At 36.0% G+C, this 22852-nt stretch overlaps 1 protein-coding gene across 1 annotated transcript; it reads right to left on the reverse strand.

Moving 5' to 3' along the window:
* Positions 1-11637: 11637 nt before the first annotated feature.
* Positions 11638-22054, reverse strand: LOC136415511 (uncharacterized). The gene is made up of 2 exons (XM_066400104.1): positions 21375-22054; positions 11638-12814 (listed from the first exon to the last, which is right to left on the reverse strand). Exons 1-2 carry the CDS (start codon positions 21596-21598, stop codon positions 12292-12294), a joined length of 747 nt encoding a protein of 248 aa, XP_066256201.1. The 5' UTR covers positions 21599-22054; the 3' UTR covers positions 11638-12291.
* Between the last annotated feature and the right edge of the window lie 798 nt (positions 22055-22852).

The following is a 22852-nucleotide window of genomic DNA, read 5'->3' on the forward strand; positions in this document are numbered from 1 at the left end:
TTTTTGTGCTTTCTTCTCTAATTAACTGTATCTACCTTTTGGGACGTCTGCCTCTGCCCAATTGGGGTTTATTGAGGTTTCAATCGATTATAGATGAGACGCAACAAAACAAATGGTTCGTGAAATTAATGGTTTATTTATTCTGGCAAATAAAATAAAACTAGAAAAACCGGACATCCTGAGTCGTTAGCATACAGTGGCTAAAGCCAAATACCCATTCTGCTGCATAGAGTCGGAATGGCGCTTTCTATGCCAAAAAGCTTTCAGCTAAAATCCTTTGTTGCCGTCTTATATTTTATCGACGTTCGACAAAAGGGAACAGAAAAGCCATTTCCATACGAATGGCCCTTTTCTGCTATGTAAATTCTTTTTTTACAAATATACAACTGTAAATATTTCCACCTTTTATAATGGTGGATACGTATTGTTCGAGGGAAAATTGTGGCCTACGTTTGCAAATGCGAAATGCTAATGTTTTGTTATTTTGAGAAGTTTTCCTTTTGAATTTAAATAGAGAAGCTGTCGTGAATGAGGAAGTTGAGTTAGCTGAAATATTCATGACACTTTATTTAAATGAATTTAACTGGATGAGTAAATAGAACTGTGGAGTTTCATGCTTCATCGAACATTCTTATTGTTAATATATAAATGCCGGATGCAGCCGGCCAAGTGTGACGTAGATTGTGGTACCTTCTGGTGAATGATCCTTTCAAGAAGCCTCAGACCGAGAGATTCAGCGTACAGACATACGCTAACGATAAGATGAATACCTGGCTGGGGTTGCCGGAGTGCTCAATCTGGATCACCAGGGAGGCCGTGGCCTTCCATAGGAGGATTGACGCCTGCAATCCGAGGAAGAAAACACTAGGCAAAACCAGTCATCGCAAGATTATTGGGCTCGTTTGACGAGACATTCCAATAGTACTCCAGAGAAGAAGAGCCCGAACTAAACCGGGAACATTCTAATAAAGGAAGAATTTACGATGGAACTTTTTCAATCGCAATTAAATAACCATTAAGTTCGGTAAATCTACTGACGGATTCCGATTGGCTACCACAGTCATCTGAAACCGAGATGTGCAGGGCTTGCTCCAAGACAGGGCGAGTTCTTTCTCTTGCGAGACTGTACAACGGTGTTTCGGGCCAAGGTTTCGTACACTAGTGATGCTCATACAAGAGGAAGTCAGTCAAACGACTCTGTGACTTACCCACGGAAAAAAGTTGAATTCAAAGCTGGTCCAGGAATACAGAGATACCCTTCAGGAAGTAGCAGATGCAAAGAGAGTCACTATAGGTTGAGTCCCGGGTCACAGGAGAGAAAGTGGAGACCAACAAGTCGATGAATTGACCACGCGGGATTCCCAACCTTGCTTGAACTGACCTGAATTATATCTAAAAGTTAACAAAAGGTAGGTCTCCCACGCGTTTAATGGGCACATGGGCATGGAAGAAAACAAAAACAAATTAGATGCAGGCAGCGGGATGTAGACAAGCAAATAATGTCTTGTCCGACTTGGACACATTAAATACAAAATGCATTAGTGATTTAGTGAGAGTCCTTACAGGTCATTATGGTCTAAACACATATTGTGCATCTTCCAGAGCCTTATTCTGTAGGGATTAGTAAAAAACTCACTGTAAGATTGAAGAATTGTGGGTTACGGCCGCCATTTTTATTCTTTTTGTCTAACGGCAACTTCAAAGCTTCTCGATTGAGTCGGAAGCTCGTGCGGTAAAGGCGAGTTGCCGAACGTTTATAGGAAATAATTTTTACCGCACAATTTTTCATTTGTTTATCAAGTGTTCCAAGTACACTGCTTCTGAGATTCGCTCAGGGTTAAATGAATTTATAGCTGCATTATTCTTAATGAACAATGCAATTTAGCTATAAAAAAATAAAGTGGTTCATTTGAAAAATGTTACTTTTGCATGCAAGATATCATGAGACCCTCGAAACGTTGCTCAAAATGCACACTTTCATTACTCTAGACATAAACCACAGAGTTTAGGCACTTTGCAACTAAAATCCTCTCAGTGAACCGTAAAATTTAAGTTTTATTTAAAAATCTGAATTTAGAATAATAAAAAAGAGGGTTCGAAAATTACGCATAACACGATCAGTTGAAATTTTTGACTGAATCGATGTGATTGAATTTGATTCAGTTTCATTGATCGGTCGAAATCATTACGAAATTACTCAAAATGCAAACTTGCACTAATTAATTGAATAATCGGCACTGCATTATATGTTTTATAACTTCAGGTGGTTAAACTGCGCATATAAATCTTCTGGGGAAACTTCTACTAAGTAGTCCTTAATTTTCCTTTCAAAGTCCTCACAACATTTGGTTGCCGTCATCTTTCCTCAGTTTGAAGATTTCAAGCAGAGTTTCAAGATCACGGAGCGTGATGCTCCTCATGATCTGTGAAATATTCGTGAATCAGCGAAGCGCGATGCTTCACAGTTCTGACCGAAACTAAACAATTTTCCGGACACTTCTAATAGAACTGCTGACTTCTCCACCAGATGGTTCTCTCATCAGATTGCAGCTGATAAATACTCGCATGCTCCTCCCAATCGCACATGCTTAAGGCGGACTTGCGGCCCACGACCGACTTAAGAAACCCGCCCGTTGGCGGCCATGGCGGAACCACGAGCGAGCGGTGGTACCCGATCATTTACCATCGTCTTTACCATTGAAGACCGCCCGCCGTTACGTTAAATCACGTGGAATCTGATTGGGGATTACCGAGGCCAACCAGCTTGAGAGTTGCGGATGCTCTTTTTATTATTATGTAGAGTCGTGACACGCAAAAACAACACTTTTTTTTCCCTCAGTTTTACAGTATTTTCCCTAAAGAGTGGAAAGCGCAATATCCGAAAGCTACTCAGCAAAATTGCCAACCAACGATGTCCCTGGGGCTCTCGTTGCGTCGCAATCGCTGCAACCCTGCAACAGAGAGAATGAAAACTCCCGCGGAAGCTCAATGTAGTCGCTGTTTTAATTTCCAGCACAATAAAAACACATGGGAAAACAGTAGACGCCATTTTAGTGATTAACTAGGGATCCTGGTCAGCTCTGAATATTGCTTTTTGTTCGGATTGTGCCCTTTGTTTCGACTGCGATTGTTTTTTGTTTTGTCGGCGAAATGCTCCCAGAATGGGGCGGCGTAGGTAGTTTAATTGGGTTTCTGGAGTTTCTAGTTTCCAGTTTCATGGTTCCATTATTGAATTACTGTATGAGAGATGTGCCCTGAAAGAAAATACCTACGTAAAAGGTAGTTAAATAAAACGTCAAAAACGTCATTAAAAGCAACGCTTTAAGGCAATATAAAGATGGAAACTGAAAAGGCACACGGCAAATGAAAACCTCACTTTGACATAAAAGCTAATTGCTACTTGAAGCAGTAAATGGGAGACGCCGGAGAGCTCTGAGTGGCCGCACTTTGTCGCAAACGTCGTCAGAGGGTTTTGAGGTCTCCTTAGTATATTTTTATACATGGATGAGTTGTTGAGAAATGCGTCTTTCGGGATCTTTGCTTCCAAACAAACCAATCGTAAAAACATCCTGAAAATCGAAACAATTCGAAGACAGCGAATGAAGGCACTACTGTAAGCCCACATGTAACGTTGTCTTCTGTAACGTAAAAAAATCTTTCTAGCGTGCCGTAAAGTAGCTTACTCAAGATTTAAATAAAAGGTAAAGACAGTAACCGTGTTACATTAATAAACTATTGACCATAGGATCCTTACAGGTACAAACCTAGAATTTTGAGAAAAAGTTACTTTTCAGACTAGACTGTTTTCCAGGCACTTCTGCAAGTTCGGTTCAGATTTATTAATTTTGTCGCTTTCAGTGCGAATGAAATGAGTGAAAAAAATTTAATGAAATAATTGCTAACCTTTCAGGACCAAGTTTGGACCAAGTTGTCGCTCTGAGCGCTTTAGAAAAAAACTAAAATAAAAAAAATATCTGATCTGGTTCCAAAAAAGTCTTGAATGAGTTCAGGATCAAAGGATTACGTTTAGTGGTAAATGTTGATATTTTTTAAACTGAATCAGCAACTTCTGAAATTGTATCAAAGCATTTTCAATCTTCAGCCAAAATTTAAAAAATTGTACAAACGCAATTTCTAACATGTTATACAATCATTGACTCCTGTAAAGCTTTTAGTATTGGAAATATTGGCAATTAGCAGTAGACATTATGTTTGTTTCCCTCGTTTACATTATACGTATATTCCAAATTGAAGAGCAAACTTTAAGAATTTTCAAAAATCATTTAAATCTCAAGAAGGTCTCCCACATCTTGACTGCATTCTCTTTAAATCATTAAATAGTAGGAGTAAAGCTAACCTGAACTAATCTTTTTTTAGAGAAGTAGAGAATCTCTTTCCAGATATACATATGGACTGAGCACTAAAAGCAGTTTTATTTGCCTATACAGTGTCAAGTTGATAACCCCTGGTGGCACCAACCCGGCATTGTACGGGCGTTACTTCAGGGAGGGGAGAGGGAGTATGGTACGCAAGTCCCCTATTCCTGTGCTTCCGTTTACCTCCGCTCCTGCTTCAATTCAAATCCGAACTTTCCTTCATAATCTTCATCTCAATTTCACTATTACGTTGAACACGCCGTCCACTCCTCTGCCAATCTAAGGATGAGATCAGCCACTTTCTTCACTATTATTTCCTCACCATATCTTTTCGATGCGAAGTTTTCACAACAGAAGGCGGTATGACGGGCATCGTCTCTTTCCTTACAGAATCAGTACTTGTCAGTCGTTTTCTTTTTTATTCTGTGCAGATATGTGTCAAAGGTACCATGGCCCGTCATTGCTTGAGGGAGGAAGTAATTGGTCTTTCCCCACCCTTGGTTACACCATGGCGTCCTTAATAAACACCCTCGTCCATCCCTCATTTCTGCTCCGTTTTTCCTGCTACTTTCCCATCGTTTCCCTTCTATGGCTTGTCCTTTCCGCTATCATCCTATCATGACACTTATCCTGCTCTATTATTTCTAGGTCTGTAGACGAACCTGAACTAACCTGTATTAATCGCAGAAATTCAACTCTTAAGAGCACGTTTCGCTCCCAATTCTTATCTCTATTCTATTCAGAATTTGAAAATTTCTCCCGAAGAAGAAAGGCAGCTGAGTTGTGTGATATTTGTGGATGTGAGAGAGGAAGAGAAATGATATGAGAAAACTTTGATTGGGACACCGCAATGAAACACTTTTAGGATATTCAAAGCCAAAAAATGTAAATACAAAATATGTTAAAAAAAAAATGGAATTGGAATAGAGGCATTACAGTATAGAAATCTTGATGAATTGCCCCTTAAATTTAAAGTGATGAATGTAATCATCTGCTGGCAAAGGTCTACCAGGAGACTTTCATGTTTCTTAACTAGACTTGAGTTGGCTTGGAAGGAAGTCAAACTTAATATTTTATAAAAATGTCTAAATTCTTGATTTGATTTTCGACTTGAGGAATCCCTATGTTTTTCACAAAAAAGGGGAAAATTCAACGCCTTCAGTGTCTGAAATTAGACACGCAGTTTTCTTTCAGAGCCATTCGATGAAGGATGCACATGTAGTGGGGAGATGGATGGATTTTTGGCCTTAATTTTATTCTCTAGAATAACTAGCATGAAATTCAATTCACTCCCTTGCCGAATAAGATTTTCGTTGCTTCTAAAACCCTCGTGGGAGCAATTCGAACTCTCCAATTAACAAAGTCTTCTCTTGTCAAATAAAGAAAACCAAATCATACCGGCTTATTATTAACCGGATTCTCATTAGAAGCGTAACGAATCAACGCGTATATCTGAAAACATACGCCCGAACCAAAAAACGAAAGTCACACTCTTCATTTGGAAACTTTAATTAAAATTCTCATAACGAAGTGGATGTACGAGGGTGCGTTCGCTTTAATTACATTGTTAAAATGACAAAAGACGCCTTAATGACACCTGAACAAATAAGTTTCGATTTATTTATTATCAGCCACAATGCAGCTTCTGACGCATTGCTATGATAATGGCCCTTACGGCCCTTTGACTGTGAAAAGAAAACATAACTTAAAAAACATTTTTTTAGCTTCCAGGTTTATATAATTTAAAAATTTATTTATATTTCTCATTTCTCAATTCACTGAATTTAAAAACCCATGAAAAAGTTAGATTTTCAGGTACTCTTAGAAAATGATTAAAATTTATTTACATCCACACCGGCCATCGCTCCTCCTATTCAGTGTTTGCTCTTCCTCCTTTGCCTTGTATAGCATTATTTTGTCTAGAGCCTCCATTTTTTCGTTCTTTATGTTTCGCCCCTATGCTAAGGTATTATAAATGTGGCTTCCATAATGATTTGATTTTAAATCTTATATTGTAAAGGCGATCAAGGAGGCTTTCTTGTAGGTGCTGGGTGCCTTTTCGTTTCACATAAGAGGATTTAAAAAAACAATTATCATACAAATTGTCTGGGAAGTATGTCTGATTTGTTTATCACATTTTTTTGTCAAAAAAGCAGTATTTGGTGAGATATATATTAATATGTTTCGACTTTTACAAAAACAAATTGTAATAAAATAGGCTACTAAAGACTATTTGCGCCATCTAGTGAATTGAATCGATGGATTTAAACCCTAACAGATTTTTTTCACTTATAAAAAACCATTATTTGAATATTAATTTAGCTTCATTCCCAAATTTAGTACTTTAACAAATAACTCGCTAAATCTAGCTGAAATATCATATTTTAAATATTGAATGTTGCGCTATCACCATCTAACAATAAAGGCTGGAACTACATTGAGTAATATTATAGATGTAATGAAACCATCTGGTGGCGCTACCTATTACTCGTCTCTGTAATGTCAAAGCTGCAGCTTTCTATTTCAGTTATTGATAAGCCAGAGCTTGGTAAAAATTTAAGGTATTAGAATACTACTGATAGATGTCGCTAGTAACATTTTAAATTGTTTTGAATGCCGAGTTTTTATAAATTTGCGCGTAACGTAACGTAACGTAAGAACCTACTCGCTGTGCAACTTTCTTACAAAATGCTTATGTAACTTGCTTAGATGTAGGTTGGGATTGAGGCGTTTCCTCAGAACTAGTTCAATGTGAACTTGCCAATTCCGAAGTGGTGTTTGTTATCTTTAATGCGATTCACAAACTTATGAACGAGTCTAAGTCTTGGCTCTATCTGAACAGATTCAGTTTCCAAGGTTGGTCCAGTTTGTCATGTGAATAATATCACACATGCGAAATTTTTTTCTGTAACCTAACTCACGTCACATGTTGATTTTTGCAAATTGTTTCAAGTTAAATAATCATATGAAATGTTCAGGCGAAAAATGTAAACAATGTATATATTATCACTATATCCGAATTTTGTTTAATATTTGTTATAAACGTTTGTATAACCAATGTAGTTAGTTTGATATTTTAAATTCAGATTTCTTTGGAGACCTATTTGCTCAACTATTGAGTTATGATTACCAGCTTATATGAGCTATTAATAGAAATTTTTCGTGTAAACAGTAATGTTGTTTGCACAAACTAAATGAAATTATCACTATTTAATTACAATATACCAAAAAACATCTACACAATGTAAGAAATTCAGAATCTCATTACACTTTGAATATAATTCAAATTCGACTCTCATTAAAAACATCCGTGTAAACAATATCAACAATTCAGTCCAGATTTTTAAGATTTTCTTACAAAGTTATAATCTGCTTTCCTTGCTTATTACATTATAGAAGCATTACTTTCAGTTGATGTAAACAATGTTGAAAATTGATAATGTCGCTTCTTGCAAACTGACTCATGACGCATATGAATGAGTAGATGTTTATATAGACAATGAAATAAAAATGCCTAATTTTACAAATATCTTTAGAAATTTGCGTGTTGCAGTAGTCTATTACGGATCGAAAATGAAGTAGTTAATGACAAATATGTGTAGATACAAACAAAGTAGGAATTTTCATATTTTTTGCAAACAATGCAGAAATTTTGTTTTTGGAAAATATTTGAAGTTTTTAGATATTTATTCCAGATAAACAATTTTGACAATAAGAAAATTGCATTATGAAAAGCATTTAGATCCAATCATTAAGATTTCTTTATAAATTTGCATGTTCTAAATACGATTATCAATTACTATTTGAATTTTATGTAAACAATGTCGAAAATTCGTGGTGGAAGCAGTTAAATCCAATCTATCTTTTATATTCTTGCTGCCTCTTATATAATCTTAGCATTTTAGTATTTTAGGTTTTCGTATGTTTCTGGACCACCCCATATCATAGGAATTTGATACTGTTAATAGCTCAGTGTTACCCGAAAATCCAGTGACACTAGATAGTTCATAAGCTGAAGCAAACCAAATTGAAAATTTCAACCATAGTAACACATAGTAATACCTAAATCAGTTTTTAATTGCGACTACCGTTCCGTTGATTTAACCCAGCAATGCTACCTTTATTAAATCCGAAACTAAGCATTCAAATTATCTTTTAATAAACCGGCAGGGTTCATAATTCCCGAGGGTACTCAATTCTTAACGTTTTTAAATTTTCGCTCGTGCACCCCTCATATTCGATCGTAGGGTTTGAAGGGTCCTCTATACGCTATATAGGCAGAAAATAGAAACAAAAGTGTTGCCACCACTTGATTTCGATTGAAAATATTTTATGCCGTTTCAATTTTGTAATTAAATGATATTCTCGTGCTTGATGCAATTTTATTGCTACTTTGCCGCAAATAATTCTGCCTGGATCTATACGTATAAGAAATTCAGGATAGACCTTAGATGAGATCACCCCTCCGGAAATTGGATTCTCTGAGAGGACTTGTGGGTACTTCTGGAAACCATCTACACCCTCCTAATCGCCTGCATTATTCTGAAAATGCCACTAAAGCGCAATGACATAAAATTCATCGCTGATCGTCACTGAAAAGGCTTATACTTAAGTCGCTTTTGTCTTAGAACGTGCAATGCTACAAATCTTGGTGAGTACCCTGTTGATACCGGCATACTCGAATTTTGTTATTTATGACGTTATTTCTTTTGAACATGCAACAAATAATGTCGGATGTTGTTATCGTTCAGCAGCTGAAAAGTTTCGCGAAAAACCACTTCACTTGCAACAAAGAAGGGCTTTCTGTTTGGACAAATAATAAAAACAAATTGAGGTGTATTTGAACGTATTGACAGAAACCGTGGGTACTGAAGTATGTCCTTTATTTCTTATTGAAACTATACAGTCAAAATCGACATGTGTAAAAATAATCCAATTTCGTGTGAAGGGAATCAGTGAATTGGCATAAAGGACGTATTCATTGCGGGATCTATCGTCGAACGCTGGTGAGGAGCTTCCATTATATCCCGAAGTGCAAACAGGGTATTTGTTTGGAAAAAATAATCGTATCATTGTATATAGGGAATAGAGGACGTTGATGAATTCGCTATTGAATATTAAACAGCTTTGAGTATAAAAATATTGATCATTGTCTCCAAACTCCGCCGAAATATAATGGAAACGTATCGACGAATCCTGAAAACAAATATTGGTCGACCTCTTATTGAGTTCAAAGAATGAATCAACAGGACCCATCCGGTCCAATAATGCCCGAGCTTGTGTCCAGAGTCAACAAGATGGTGTCTATGTCAAATACCCGCGAGTTGTTCATTTGTTCTTTCAAAATAAAGACTGTTTTCGTTGGAAATGTGTTTTGTGAGAGTTGAGGGCTTATTCTTGATGACTCTCTTTCGACTTTTCCACTTAAGACCGAGCCAAAGCCACTCGATTCGATACGCTTTGTTTCGGTAAATATCGCGCCTACACCAGCATTTTCAATCAGCAAGAAAACAAAGGCGTTCCGAGGAGTAGTTAACTCGTTTTCACACTTCTTTGAGGTCCTCACTATCGCATAGTAACTCACTAACTTACACTCAATGCTCGTAGCATCCATCTCAAGATTTACGCTGGTGCCTTACGATCGATACTCGTTTTAGTGTTTGTGTAATCTTACTGCAGATACTTGAACCTGTTTCAAGGTTGTTTAATAAATTCACTAATAATTATGTCCTCGCATACACATATTTCACTTCGTTGATATGATCATTATTGCATGGGACTCTCTATCACCGATCGTATTGTGCTTGCTCCAACCCGTAAGGAGGCTGTCTAGGAACAATTCAAGAACCATTCAGGCCTATGGGCGTTTTTAGGTCAAATCTGTAACATAAGTGTCCCAGGGTTCTGGAACTGTCCTGGCATGATTTCCTGACCGCGTGAAAAAATCGTATTTTAATCAATATCGCGGAAAGTGAATTGGCTAAACGCCTGAATGCATTTTTGATACCTCATCTACTAAACTACTAAACTAAACTCTTGTCTCACGAGCTCACTGTAACCAGCAAAAGCAGCAACTTTATATACATTGGAACCCTATGGTATGTCAAGGTTAAGTCAAAATAAGCCATGAAATTCTGGCTTTTTCGGGTTCTATGGACGTTGCTTGATCTGACTAGGTCAAGATGCCGCGGCGGAGCGAACTTTCTATGGTAAACGTATGTGTTGTGGCATTATCATATTTGGAGCCGATTCACAGGTTTCTCCAACATTAATCAGCATTGAGGCTATGTGACTCAACATTCGACCACTCAAGGATTACCTCAATGTGAGTGTCCCCTTCTCGCCCCCCAGAATACCTCTCCTGGATTCGCTACTGCTAATCTGAATTGATCAGAACAAAAATTTCAGCATATTTTGGAATCCCCGTTATAGCTGGAAAGAATAATTCGAAGATTTCTTCTGTTAAAATTTCAGTGGCAGATCAAGAATAATTTCAGTTATTTCTGAGGTTATTTGACTGGAAATAAATTTAATCCAGATTCAATCCGGTTTCAGTCGATTCTCAGTCCATTCAAGAAAACTAACAATTTAATCCTCGTTTCTGTATCTAGATTGAAAGCTTTGCATTTAAGGAACCCAAACTTGTTTCCACTATGTGGAAAGGGCAAATGGAAAGAAGGGAGTGGGGGAGGTAACTTAAAGGAATATCTTGATACGATTCGTGAAAGCCTTTGAAATAGATGATCGCATCTTGGAATTGCCCCAGTAGCATATAAGTGTGGTGGATCTGAGGTATTTTTAAGAAACTGTCTGGATAGTGTGGATTCTGGATAAGTTTAAAAGGAGCTTTTGTCGCCTTCTCTTAGAAATACTATTTCATACTTCAGACGGAATGTTTCGACTTTGAAATGCCCTTAAAACGTGAGAAAGAAAGGGGTGTGCAAAAGTCATTTCGTTAGTTAAAGTGGACTCGCCAGCCCAAGTTAATGCTCCCCGAAAATGTACAATAAGGAATGCTGATTTGAAGATTCAGAATTTGTCCGAATGGAATTGTTCAGAGGTGGCTAAAGGAACAGGATATTTCATTGGAGAATTTTTTAATTGAGACATATTCTGGCGTAGTATAGGAAAGTTTCCGGCCTGGAAGTCGTACTTCGACCTGCATATCCTTCTGTGAAATCGACATAGGAACTCTTGAGATCAGTATGATTTAATTGATCTTGGAACTGAAAAAAAAGGAATGCCAAACACGAGTTTTTAATTTTGTGGAACTTAATTTTATTAACAACGTTGCGGTACTAAAGGAAACAAGAACGTTTGTACATTACCATTTCTAAAACGAAACAAACTAACAGCTGATAATATAATAATAATTGCACTACAATTTCAACGTAATAACAATTAATTTAATGTAAATTAAAAACTGGCATATGTATATTCAAAGATTAGACCTCTAGGAATAATTAATATTTACATGTCTTTCGTACACTGACTTCATAAATACCAACTGTGAACCCTTATGAATTTTTTTTGTCACTGTTAGAGGGAAATTGTTTGTTAATTAATGGCATATTTTCCTTGAAATTTACAAACTAAAATTAAAAGTTCTTCTTTTGACAAAGGAAACCCACCTACATTGAAATACTCCCAAAAAAATCTTCTAGTTATTAAGTGGCACACGTCCTTAATCTTCAAATATGAACAAATCATCATTGTCAGTAGTTTCCTTCAAACTTTCCCATATTATCACAACTACCCCCTACTCCTAATTGCAAGGACTAGTGCTATCCCTCCCAGAATCCCCATTATATTCCACCACAGGAACTCCAGCTGCTCTGCTACTGGAACTGGTGGCCAAATTGGCAATATCACCAAACCAATGGTTCAACCGATCCGGTAGAACCGGAAGCGGTTTTCATATAACCGGCGCCGGAATTGCTTCATTCCTGAACTCCTCGTTTTTCATAATCATGCAAACCGGAGGCCTCTTCATCGATTCCGGACTCGGAGACCTTCTGGCGAAGCTCGGAGGGCACATATTACACGCCGGATTCGACCCGTTGAGATTTGGCGACGGGATATTGTTAATTGGCCAATTAATATTAGGCGGGTATAAAGGGCTATTGCTGTATAAAAGGGCCAGTTCCGCGGCGAATTTGGATTCGTCCGGATGCCGGAAGGGATGGTACAGATAGGGCAACGGCGGGAACAAAGTACGGGATAATTTTAAGTGATCAGAGTCTGGATTTAAGAGTGATGGAATGCCCGAGGCGGTGGAGATAGGGGGCATAAGGGCGCGTTGAAGGTTGTGGTTATCCAAAGTGGGAGGGAGAAGGGGGGACATGGAGAAGCCGAATTTTGTTTCCTTCTTGATGAGCGGTTTGGGTTTTCGTCGTGGGCGGTATTTGTAGTCCGGGTGTTCTTTCATGTGGAGAGCCCTGTAACAACAAAAACATTTATGTAGGTACTTAAAGATAGCTGTGATTTGAAAAGTGGCTGTATAAGAGATCCCCTATCCACCTTTCTCCACATTGTCAAATTCTACCATACATTATCGACCATTTTCTTGTAAATTGGAGGCAATTGCAGCAAATACATCAAGCATATGAGTTAGGAAGTGATTGATTTGATTGACTGGAAATGAATATTCTACAAAAATGAGCTTGTTATCTGCATATATTCCTCGAAATGTATCCTAATAAAAATTATAGGTACCGCATGGGTCTCGTTTGAATATTAAATAAATAAATTTTCACAGGCAGGTAGAAAAATTAAGGAGAATGGCTCGAACAAACAAAATTGAAGTCCTATTTGCTTTCAGAAATTTGCAGATATTTTTTGCTTCTTTTTTTCCACAATAACGATAAACCGTGTGTTCAAATATACAAAGTTTAATGTCAACAAACCTGACTTGATTTAACTTCAGGTAAATAATATAAACTATTGGACAAAAGACAAGTATCAAGCGCGAATTTTAGTATTAAATTTGATACTTTTAAGGCTGGTTTTTCAAAGTCGCGTTAAAAAACGAGTTCTGCCAATTATCAACAAACTAGCAGATGAGGTGTTTTTCAAACTAATGTTAAAGTTTAACCACCAGTGGAAGTGGGAACAGCTGTTCCACGAATCGTCTCTGCAGCTCAAGAATACTTAAACTGATAGTTATCCTTGACTGTAAACTACTTCACATGCGGTTTTTGCGGAATATTAGAAAACCGACCCTTAGAGTTCCAAACTTGACCCCAAAATGGAGAAATATTTGGTGATTTCCCAAGTGTTTTTGACTCTCCTTTGAGAATTGTTTTGCACTATGCTGTGCCCAGGAAAATTCTTGTAAAAGTCTAAATTTGAAAACTGAATTTTCAGTTTTGTTAAACTCTTTATTTCCAGAGGCGCAATTAATTTTAAGAATTGTATGAAAATTCTTTAAAATATTGAAATATTTGGTGATTTTCTGAGAGTTTTAATTAATTTTGCAACTGTGTGATGACCTTGACTTTCGCAAAGTCTCCGGTGAACGCAAAATTTGAAGCTGTATTTTCAGGTTCTTCAACTCTTTAAAGTCAGAGGCGTGCTTCCTTTGGGGAATTGTGTCAAATTGATTAAAATAAAAATATATCTTACAATTTTCCTACAATTTTTTATGTCTTTTTTAAATTTCTCTGGCACGACCCTGATTTCTGAAAATTCTATTATAAATACCAAAGTTTAAAACTACCGCAAATTTTTGGATTCTTAAACCCTTTAAAATCAGAGGCGATACAGCTTTGGACAATTCTTCAAAATTTTTCAAAAATAAAGAGTTTTTCACCCCTATTTAAGAATAGCTTGTGATGTCTCGAAACTCTCTAAAATCAAAATCTTGGACTTGAACATTCAGTGTTAAAAAATGTCGCTTAAAAATGATAGGCACAACATCCCTTTGAATTTTGTACCTAAATATTTTTAAGAATAAAAAAATATTCGATGAGTTTCTTGAAGTTTTTTTAATCACTTTTTAAGCCTTGTTTAGCACGACCCTGATATCTGAAAACTCTCCTCCCTCTAAATAGCAAATTTTGAAGCTGAATGTTCAGATTGTTAAACCGGCTCTCTTCTCAGATCTTATTCTTCTATTCATTAAGAATTATTTCGCTAACTAAACGAGGGAAAAATAAAAAGTTTTTCCAAAATATCAGTTTTTTTCGAATACTTCCGAAAATCATCTGACTTCTTCAAATTTTGGAGCGGCGCCTTCTTTAACTCGGAATGGCGCAACTTTGCCTCAATTAAACAGGCCTTTTTACGGTTATCCAGATTCTCATCGTCACGCTCCATAAACAGACACCCTGTATTTCTCGAGTCACAAAACACCACTCCCTGAAGCCCAAAATTCATCACTCTTTTAAATAGAAACCCTCCATCTCTCTCCTCAATTCGAGTGCTACGTTTCCCACAAGTATTTGGGAGAGATGCGCGTCGCAGCCATGCGATTCTCATCTCAATAAACAGAGATTTAAAATGATTCACTACAAAGCAGGTCGTCTGTTTTACAAAAGATAACAGCTCGCGCTTCAGAATGGGGCTCCGTGCATCCCATTATGGGGACTTAGGGATTAGACGGGGCATATTAATAAAGTCATAACGCTCTGTTATGGGGACGATCTAAATACTTTATGTGTGCCCCGGGGATTAGGACTGTAAACAATGCCTCTGATTTATAGTTGTGCATAATATTTTCTTTCGGTAAATAGTGGATGATTCCAGAAATTCTTTTTGGGTACCACGGATTTTTAATGCAATGAATCTCTATTAGTCGAAAGTGCAAACAGCGAAGCGAAAAGTTATTTAACAGGGAATAGCGGCGAGAAAACACAATGGTCTATCTAAGCCGACATATTCAGCTGGCGACAAAAGATAATGCTGGCATTGTAAGGACACAGTGAGCACCTCCTGTGATCCTATTCACAGTGAGAGATTGTCTAACTGGAGCTCTATCCTTTCGGTTATAATGCTCCTTTCACGCGCCACTTCCTTTTGTTTCTGCTCGCAATTCCGCACACTCTATTTACATTCAGACATTAGAAGGGAAATCGTCTCGAGTTGGTTTCCTGGATGAGCACAATAGTTGATACTGAATTGATTTTAACTTGGGTAAAAATCCGTAAATTCAGAATTATTGTCTTCTTAACTTCCATATTTGAATAAAATTCATTGACTAAAGATTTTTTCCATTTTTCTAAAACTATTATTTCCAAAAAAACTTCTGCTTCACGCTCCATTGGTGCCCAGGATTGCCACATTTTCATACTTGCCAGGAAGAATCTCAGCCACATTAAGAAGATGGATTTCTGTGCATCATCATCATTATCTTATCGGTAACTCTCAATTCACACTTCTTCGTTTTTCTCTATTTCTCTTCTCATTCTTTTATGGAAAAAAGTCCTACTTATTATTCGTCATTTAACTTCACTTTTGTGATCCTGAACGTCCACGCTCAAGCGGAAAAAATGTTTGCCTTGAATTTTCTGTGACATCAATTTCCTCTTTTAACAATCTTTGCATAATTTTTCTTCGTTTATGTGAACTTCGATCATTCTCAAGACGAACTCACAGACAAGAAAAGAGTACTGCCTACAAATAAAGAAATGGTTGTTGTAATTGACCTTATGTTTCGAAATTCTTCTGGTTAGAATTTCCTTATAGCGGGAAGTTCACTTCTTCATTAAACTGCTGTCTTCATTTTAAACCTCCAGACGAGAAAAACGACCACATCGCATAATAATTGCTGCAAGTCAATTTCTCTACTTAATCTTGTCTGATTTTCCTTTCTACTCCCTACTTCTTCACTAACAGATTCTCGTCATTCTGAAGGAACATCTCCAGATGTTTCTATTTTGAATTTGGTTTGACTTCAATTTTCTCGTATTAACAATTTTAGTCAGTACGTCTTCGATTGTCTTCTTTCATTATCCTGGATAAGTGAATAAGATCGGTTAGAAGAACTTTCTCTATGAATCTAAATTATCTTCTCCATTCTTCTCTTTATTACCATCATCCTAGTAGGTACTCTACCGTGCGTATGTGAGTATGTACAGTACTCTTCTAGGATCTTTAATACATTCTAGCTAAAAGCTAAACTAAATAAATTGGATTGCATGGAGTTATCTAGATTTCTTACATTTGACGTGGTCGTGACTGATATTTACGTGATAACAATCACCAGAAGTATTATATACAAATCCATGATCTCTTAGAGGCTAATGGAATATTTATACAGTCTTCCTGAAACCTTATAACCTGGAAACCAGGATTTTTTTATTCCTTCTCTTGGAACTTCCTAAACCGTCGATATCAATGCTCGTGTTAGGAGATTTTTAAATTAAAAAGACTGCATTCTATTTCAGCTCCTAAATCCAGAAGGATCTAATCATGTCACCTTTTCCTGTCAGGGACATCAATAGCTCGCTAGTAGAAAGAGTTTTTACTCTGGAGGGAAAAAGTATCCGGGAATCAGTTCGAAATGACTTGTACACAGAACTTATTTGAAACCTACTTGAATGTGTTCCAGACATCTTAGAATCTTCCTGAAACACATTCTTCAGTTAATTTGAATCTCATCCATGTTACTCTTCCCTGACCCGCCACGTTCAATTTTCTTCTTAAGCGGCAGGTGAGAACATCGAAAGTATACCCTCTTAGGATTAGAAATACCTGAGTCTTAGCGAACTTTATGTTTAAGTGGTTATCAAACATACTTGGCAATAAATATGGAGCAAAAAAAATTAATATTTTAAATTCTGATCTCATTTAAACCAATGTTCGCATATCCAGGCAGGAAACAATAAATATCTAACATGAAAATCTTAATAGATAAGATGAGAAAATCACGATCAAAAGGACGCAAAACCATAGGAAAAGATTGTGATATTATATAAAGAGGGAAATAATCACGTGCACATTTGAATATCGTACATTTGACTCTGAATCATCAGCCTCAAATTTCTGCGAAATCATTTTGATTCCTCTTTCATTTTTCTTACGATTAATTTTGATATTCCTCTTCGCCGTTATGTTTTGTCTTTCCTTAACATTATACTTTTTTATACATTTTCTAACTGCACCTTCTTGATGACTTATATTCAGAACCTGAATATCCAGATGATTTCGGAAGTGGCAAGGAAAACAAATTTAAAAGTAACATTTCTGCATTGTTTAGTTTTTTTTTTGCCTATTAAGTCTTCGCAGACCCGATTAAGATTGAAATTTGCTATGAATTTGAGAACTTCCACAAATGCACATCACTTTTTCGCATGATGTTCGCACACATGTTTCGCTTACTCGACCTGAAAATACCCTTATCTTCGCACTTAAAGAAACTAATCTAAATTGATACCTATTTAAGTCAAATGTTTTGTTTTCGTGAAGTACCACATATTGTTAATGCAAACCTACAACTTACAATTAATTATTCTCACTCATTACATCGAAATACCCATTGTCGTTGTCAAGTGTTTCCCATTGAAATTGATTCTTTGCCTATCTAATATGTTTAATGTGTTGTTTCTGTTTTTATTTGTGATAAAGTGTTTTTTACAATATTTTATTATATTGCATCATTTTTTAATTGAATGCCTGCCTGAGGCCTATCAAAAAGATTCATGCTACGCCAAAAATTAAGCTATCGGTTTATGATAGTTGTTATTGGAACTATTGAAATTTTCACCTAAAATACTCCATCACATTGATATGGTTATTCCATCGCATTTGTTCCCATAAGAACACTATTTGAAGAGTGATAAACCGGAGAATTAGTATATTATATCAACATAAAGAGCATATTATCTTGGGTCAATAAAAGGTGTACATAATCTGAAAACAGCGAGAAATGAGGCACATCAACGACGATTTTGTTAATAAACAAATAAGGAAACACTTTATCAGTAGTATAAATTTTTGAATTCGTATTTACCCAGGTTTCCTCGAGTAAACAAACAAACAAAGATGTATCACCTTTACAGCATGGGGCATTATTTTACTTGGAGTCTATACAATTGTAAGTTGTTTCTCAGATAAATGAAGGTACAATATGAGAGAATCTCTTCTTTGCCTGAAAACAGTAAGGGATCCGAGTTTATGGGCTGGGACACTTATATTTAAAAGTTTTGTATAAATATTAGTTAATAATTTCTTGTTTAAACTATGCTCGTATAACGACTACCTTTTTTTGGTTCAGATGCCTTTGTTCCGAATGAGAGAAAAGGGCTGTGAGTGAATCTCTCATGTGTTTGGTAGCCCATGTGAGAAATCTGTAAATCTAAAGATATTTATAAAATGATACAGCACATGAAAAAATTAGATGTGTATACGGAATGTCGTTTGAAGGTTGGAAAAATGTGAAAAATTAAGTTCAAATGATTGACGTCTATATTTTAGTTTTGGGCGTAAAAATCTGCCAAGTTTGTACATACTTATGAGTACTTGTTTGAGATAATTTCATGTATCTTCATATTTGAGAGATACATCTTTCTTTTTTATTTTATATTTTTCGGCCACGTAATTTAAATGCTCGATTTACTAGTTTAGCAAAATAATATAATTTTGACTCCCAACACAAATCATATAAGCCCGAGTCCATACCTTTTACTAATATATCTATCTATCCAGTATTTTCTGCATCTAACGAACTTTCGATTTCTTTAGGTTTATAAACACTTTTCCTGTGTCAAATTTTTGGCGCCTTCAGATGAAATTTTGATTTCTACAAAATTTTGAAGATTTCACGAACGCTTTTGGTGTTTTTGGCAAGCAATATATAATTGCTCTGTTTCATAGCTTTATAAGAAATTTTAATAATACTTATGATTGTATCTGCGTTTTTTTGTTTTGAGAGAACTTGCCAGAACTTGGACATTTTTTAATATTAAAATTTTTTCTTTTTCACCATGAGAATCTGGCTTACCTTATGGATATTTAAATAGAGATTTAAGGACTTTTGAAGATTTTAACATCTTTGATGCTTTTTACGAGCCCTATAGAATTATTTGTAAATAGAGGTTCCTGAGGAAATGTGAAATTTCCTAACCATGAGATTAAAAAGGTTGACTCCTCCAATACAATACATTTACTTGCATATTTTTAGGCATTAAATTTGAGGTATGAATATCATTGTAGTAAGTGGTATTTTCATCCACTAGCAGATCTTTAAACAGAAACTATACAACATTTTTTAAGAACTTCTGCTTAGGACAACCCAGAATAAAAAATTTTACACTACCACTGGAACATCACTAAATAACAATAAACTGAAAGCAAGTGAATGTTCTCTGTTTTTGCCTTATCATGTGCAAGAATTAGACCTACCTGAGGGTTTTTTGTGTAATTTTAATATAGAAATACCACTAAATAGCTGGACAATTCGATTTTTTTTGCACTTTTATGTCCAAAAACCAACTTTAGGATTTCTGTATAATTTTCTAGGATGTATTGAAAATTATCCATAACATTTAAATTTTTGAATGTAATCTAGAATTGGAATTAAATGCGTAATAAGGAAACTTAACATGGATATTTTTGAAACTATTCATTTTTTTAAATTATTTTAGCTACAAATTTAATTTTTCTGAAATTTTTTTTTATAGTTTAGAATTTTTTTATTTTAAGATTTTTTCCAATATTTCTAAGAATTCCTACAGGTTCTTGGCAAGGGGTTTTTGAAGCACAAATGTGTTCTAGACAATTTTTGCGTTTCACTTTTTTTGTTTGGTTTGTGTTTTTATGGTAAATAAAGTTGTGAATAATTGTGGCTTTGATATTTTTCTGATGTTTCGGAATATATTTTTTCACTGTACGACTTGTGATACATGATGCCTAAATCATCTTGGGAACTTCGGGTGTCACGTGTAGCCATCATAAAATGACTAACGAAAAAAAACAAGTTCTCTTCCCGTACCAGACTCGTCTACTCACTGTGGACAGAACTTCATCAGAAGATAATAAATTCCGCTCGTCAAATCTTCTTAATCTAAACGATCTTTTTAGCAATTTTTTACTTAATTTTGAAAATATGACAACTATTTGGAGACCTCTCAAATCTATCTTAAACTGACTTCCTAATTAATAAGTATTCTAAAAAACTATTTTAAACATCTCAAATTTCTCACTCCCAAAATCTAAGACGTTCTGAGAGATTCTGAGAGGTCTATAGGATTGAATCTGCATTATTTTGTATCCGGAACATCGATTGGCTGATATAGAATCCAAAAAATTATAGAGCTCCATAATATTTGCAATTAATTTTTGGAGCTCCTTTTGAATTCATATTTAGACGTTCTTGATGGAATTTACCTCTAATCTTGTTAGAACATCTTTTTTGTTTTTGAAATTTTTCGATTTTTTCGTACGATTCTTCTTTTCGAAAATTGAACTAACTTAATTTTTATATTTTATATATATATTTATTTACAATAAAACAACAATATCTGTGTATGAATCAACTTCCTGCATCCCAGTGGAACTCCGACGATATTCCATAAATTTTTCTGAAATCTCTTAGAATCCTCTAGGAATCATAATGCTTGATAGAAACAAAACTGAGTAATTTCCAAAGGTCTAAATATCATGAATATGGATGGGAAATAGGAGGCCCCAAGATATTACTCCTGTCATCGTACAACAACAATGGTGGTAGGAGAAACGTATAAACTATTACTAATAAATAGAAATGACTTGAGGGAATTAAATCAACAGTACATTGGCAAACCATGTTCAATATGAGGATGTTAAATGCTAAAGCACCGGTACGTTCATACTCAAAATATAACAAACATACATATAAAAGAGTTCTTCCTACATCAAATAAGAGGGAAAATATTTTTTCCTGGATCTCTTACAGATATTAATATCCGAGAATTTATACTAATCGTGCACACAAACGATTAATCATTTAATGACCGACATTCCACGATTTATTAAATTATTATCGTAATAAATTTTAAGCTAATTCAAATATAAGTCTACCTTAGCCTTTTCGCTTCATCAATAAAAGGCCGCTTTTCTCCTTCGCTGAGTAACTTCCACTCAGCACCCAACCTCTTGGATATCTCCGAGTTGTGCATCTTGGGATTCTCCTGAGCCATCTTCCGTCGCTGACCTCGTGACCACACCATAAAAGCATTCATCGGCCTCTTGATATGCTCTTGCCCACTTTGATGCAGATTATTCGGTTTCGGGGATGATGACATGTTTGTTGACTACCACTAAATGTTTTATGGCTGGATTTTATCACAATCACTTGAGATTAGCATTGAAATGCTCGGAGAAGACCCATCATCTACTAACGAAAGACATGAATTGCACCAATTTTTATCACTTAGAACGTTATCTTGGGTAGTTGATAATGCAAACTGAAGTTGTCGCACGCCGACTTTCGAAATTATTTTCCCCTCGTCGTTGTTTCGAAGGGTGGTGGGGACGGGGTGCCCCTTTGGGGCGGAGTAAACGTGCGCCGCTGAAATTATTCCCGATTTATTAGGTCCTAAAGTGGCGGTTTTACATAATGTTGTGTTTTGTACTTGAACACGATTTGATGGTGAATTACTGCGGTTGACCTTTGTCGGGGATTCTTACTTTGCGTATTGGCGCAGGCGGGGGAGTGATGACAAAGATGTTAGAATTTAATGTAGAGTAATTTTTTGTGTTCCCCCGTTTAGAAATAAACTGCCGATGGGCCAAACGAACGGGACAAACATGTTTTCGGATGATGCCTCGGGAAATAGTTTAAAAATATGAAGAGATAAAAGGTCGGTTGCCATTCAAGTTTTCAGAGAAGCGGAAATGTTCTTAGGATGATTCTGTAACGTGAAAGGCGCTTGCGATTTTTTACTCTACAGTGTGGCTTAGCTACAATAAAATAATTTTAAGAAGTAATAAAAAATTTCTTTTCCTTTTCGAAAGCTCAATCCATGAAAATTTCAATGTAATAGTTTTGAAAAATTCCTAGAGACTTTAAAGTGCGAATAACGCCTCTTATCTCCATGATAGAATTCCAATGAAAGTTCTCCTAGAAGGATTCAAAGTGCGAATTAAGTACACTATAAATGAGGGTCTGAAAACTTGAAAGGCAGATCGAATCTACTAAAAATTTTAGTGTTTGTAATTCCTGTAGAGAATAAAATGCGAGACACGCCACCAATTTCTGTATGTGTAAAATTCCAATGAAATAGGAAAAGTCAGTAGCAAGTCCCCAAAATTAATGAACGTTCAAGTAGAAATGGAAAAAGGATCGTCGCGACTCGAGGACTCGTGTTTCTACTCACTGGCTTCATCGGGGATGCGTGCATATAGAATAGATCATGCTGCGCATGTTGGAAGACGTCCGCATATGCGAGAGTAACCTGGGTAGAATGGAAGGTAAAATATCACAAGCAGGTATCAGCTCAGCCTATTGCGGAAATAGCCAAGGTATCACCAATTTCCGAAATGAGTTCTCGACATGC

The sequence above is a fragment of the Euwallacea similis genome, chromosome 2, assembly GCF_039881205.1.
Source record: "Euwallacea similis isolate ESF13 chromosome 2, ESF131.1, whole genome shotgun sequence".
NCBI classification, from domain to species: Eukaryota; Metazoa; Arthropoda; class Insecta; order Coleoptera; family Curculionidae; genus Euwallacea; species Euwallacea similis.

Excerpts from the sequence above, each read along its gene's own strand:
- LOC136415511 (XM_066400104.1), bottom strand. The coding sequence starts at position 21,598 with ATGTCATCATCCCCGAAACCGAATAATCTGCATCAAAGTGGGCAAGAG. Across the intron at positions 12,815-21,374 it reads GATGAAGCGAAAAGGCTAAG|GGCTCTCCACATGAAAGAAC; the intron begins GTAGACTTATAT and ends TTGTTGTTACAG.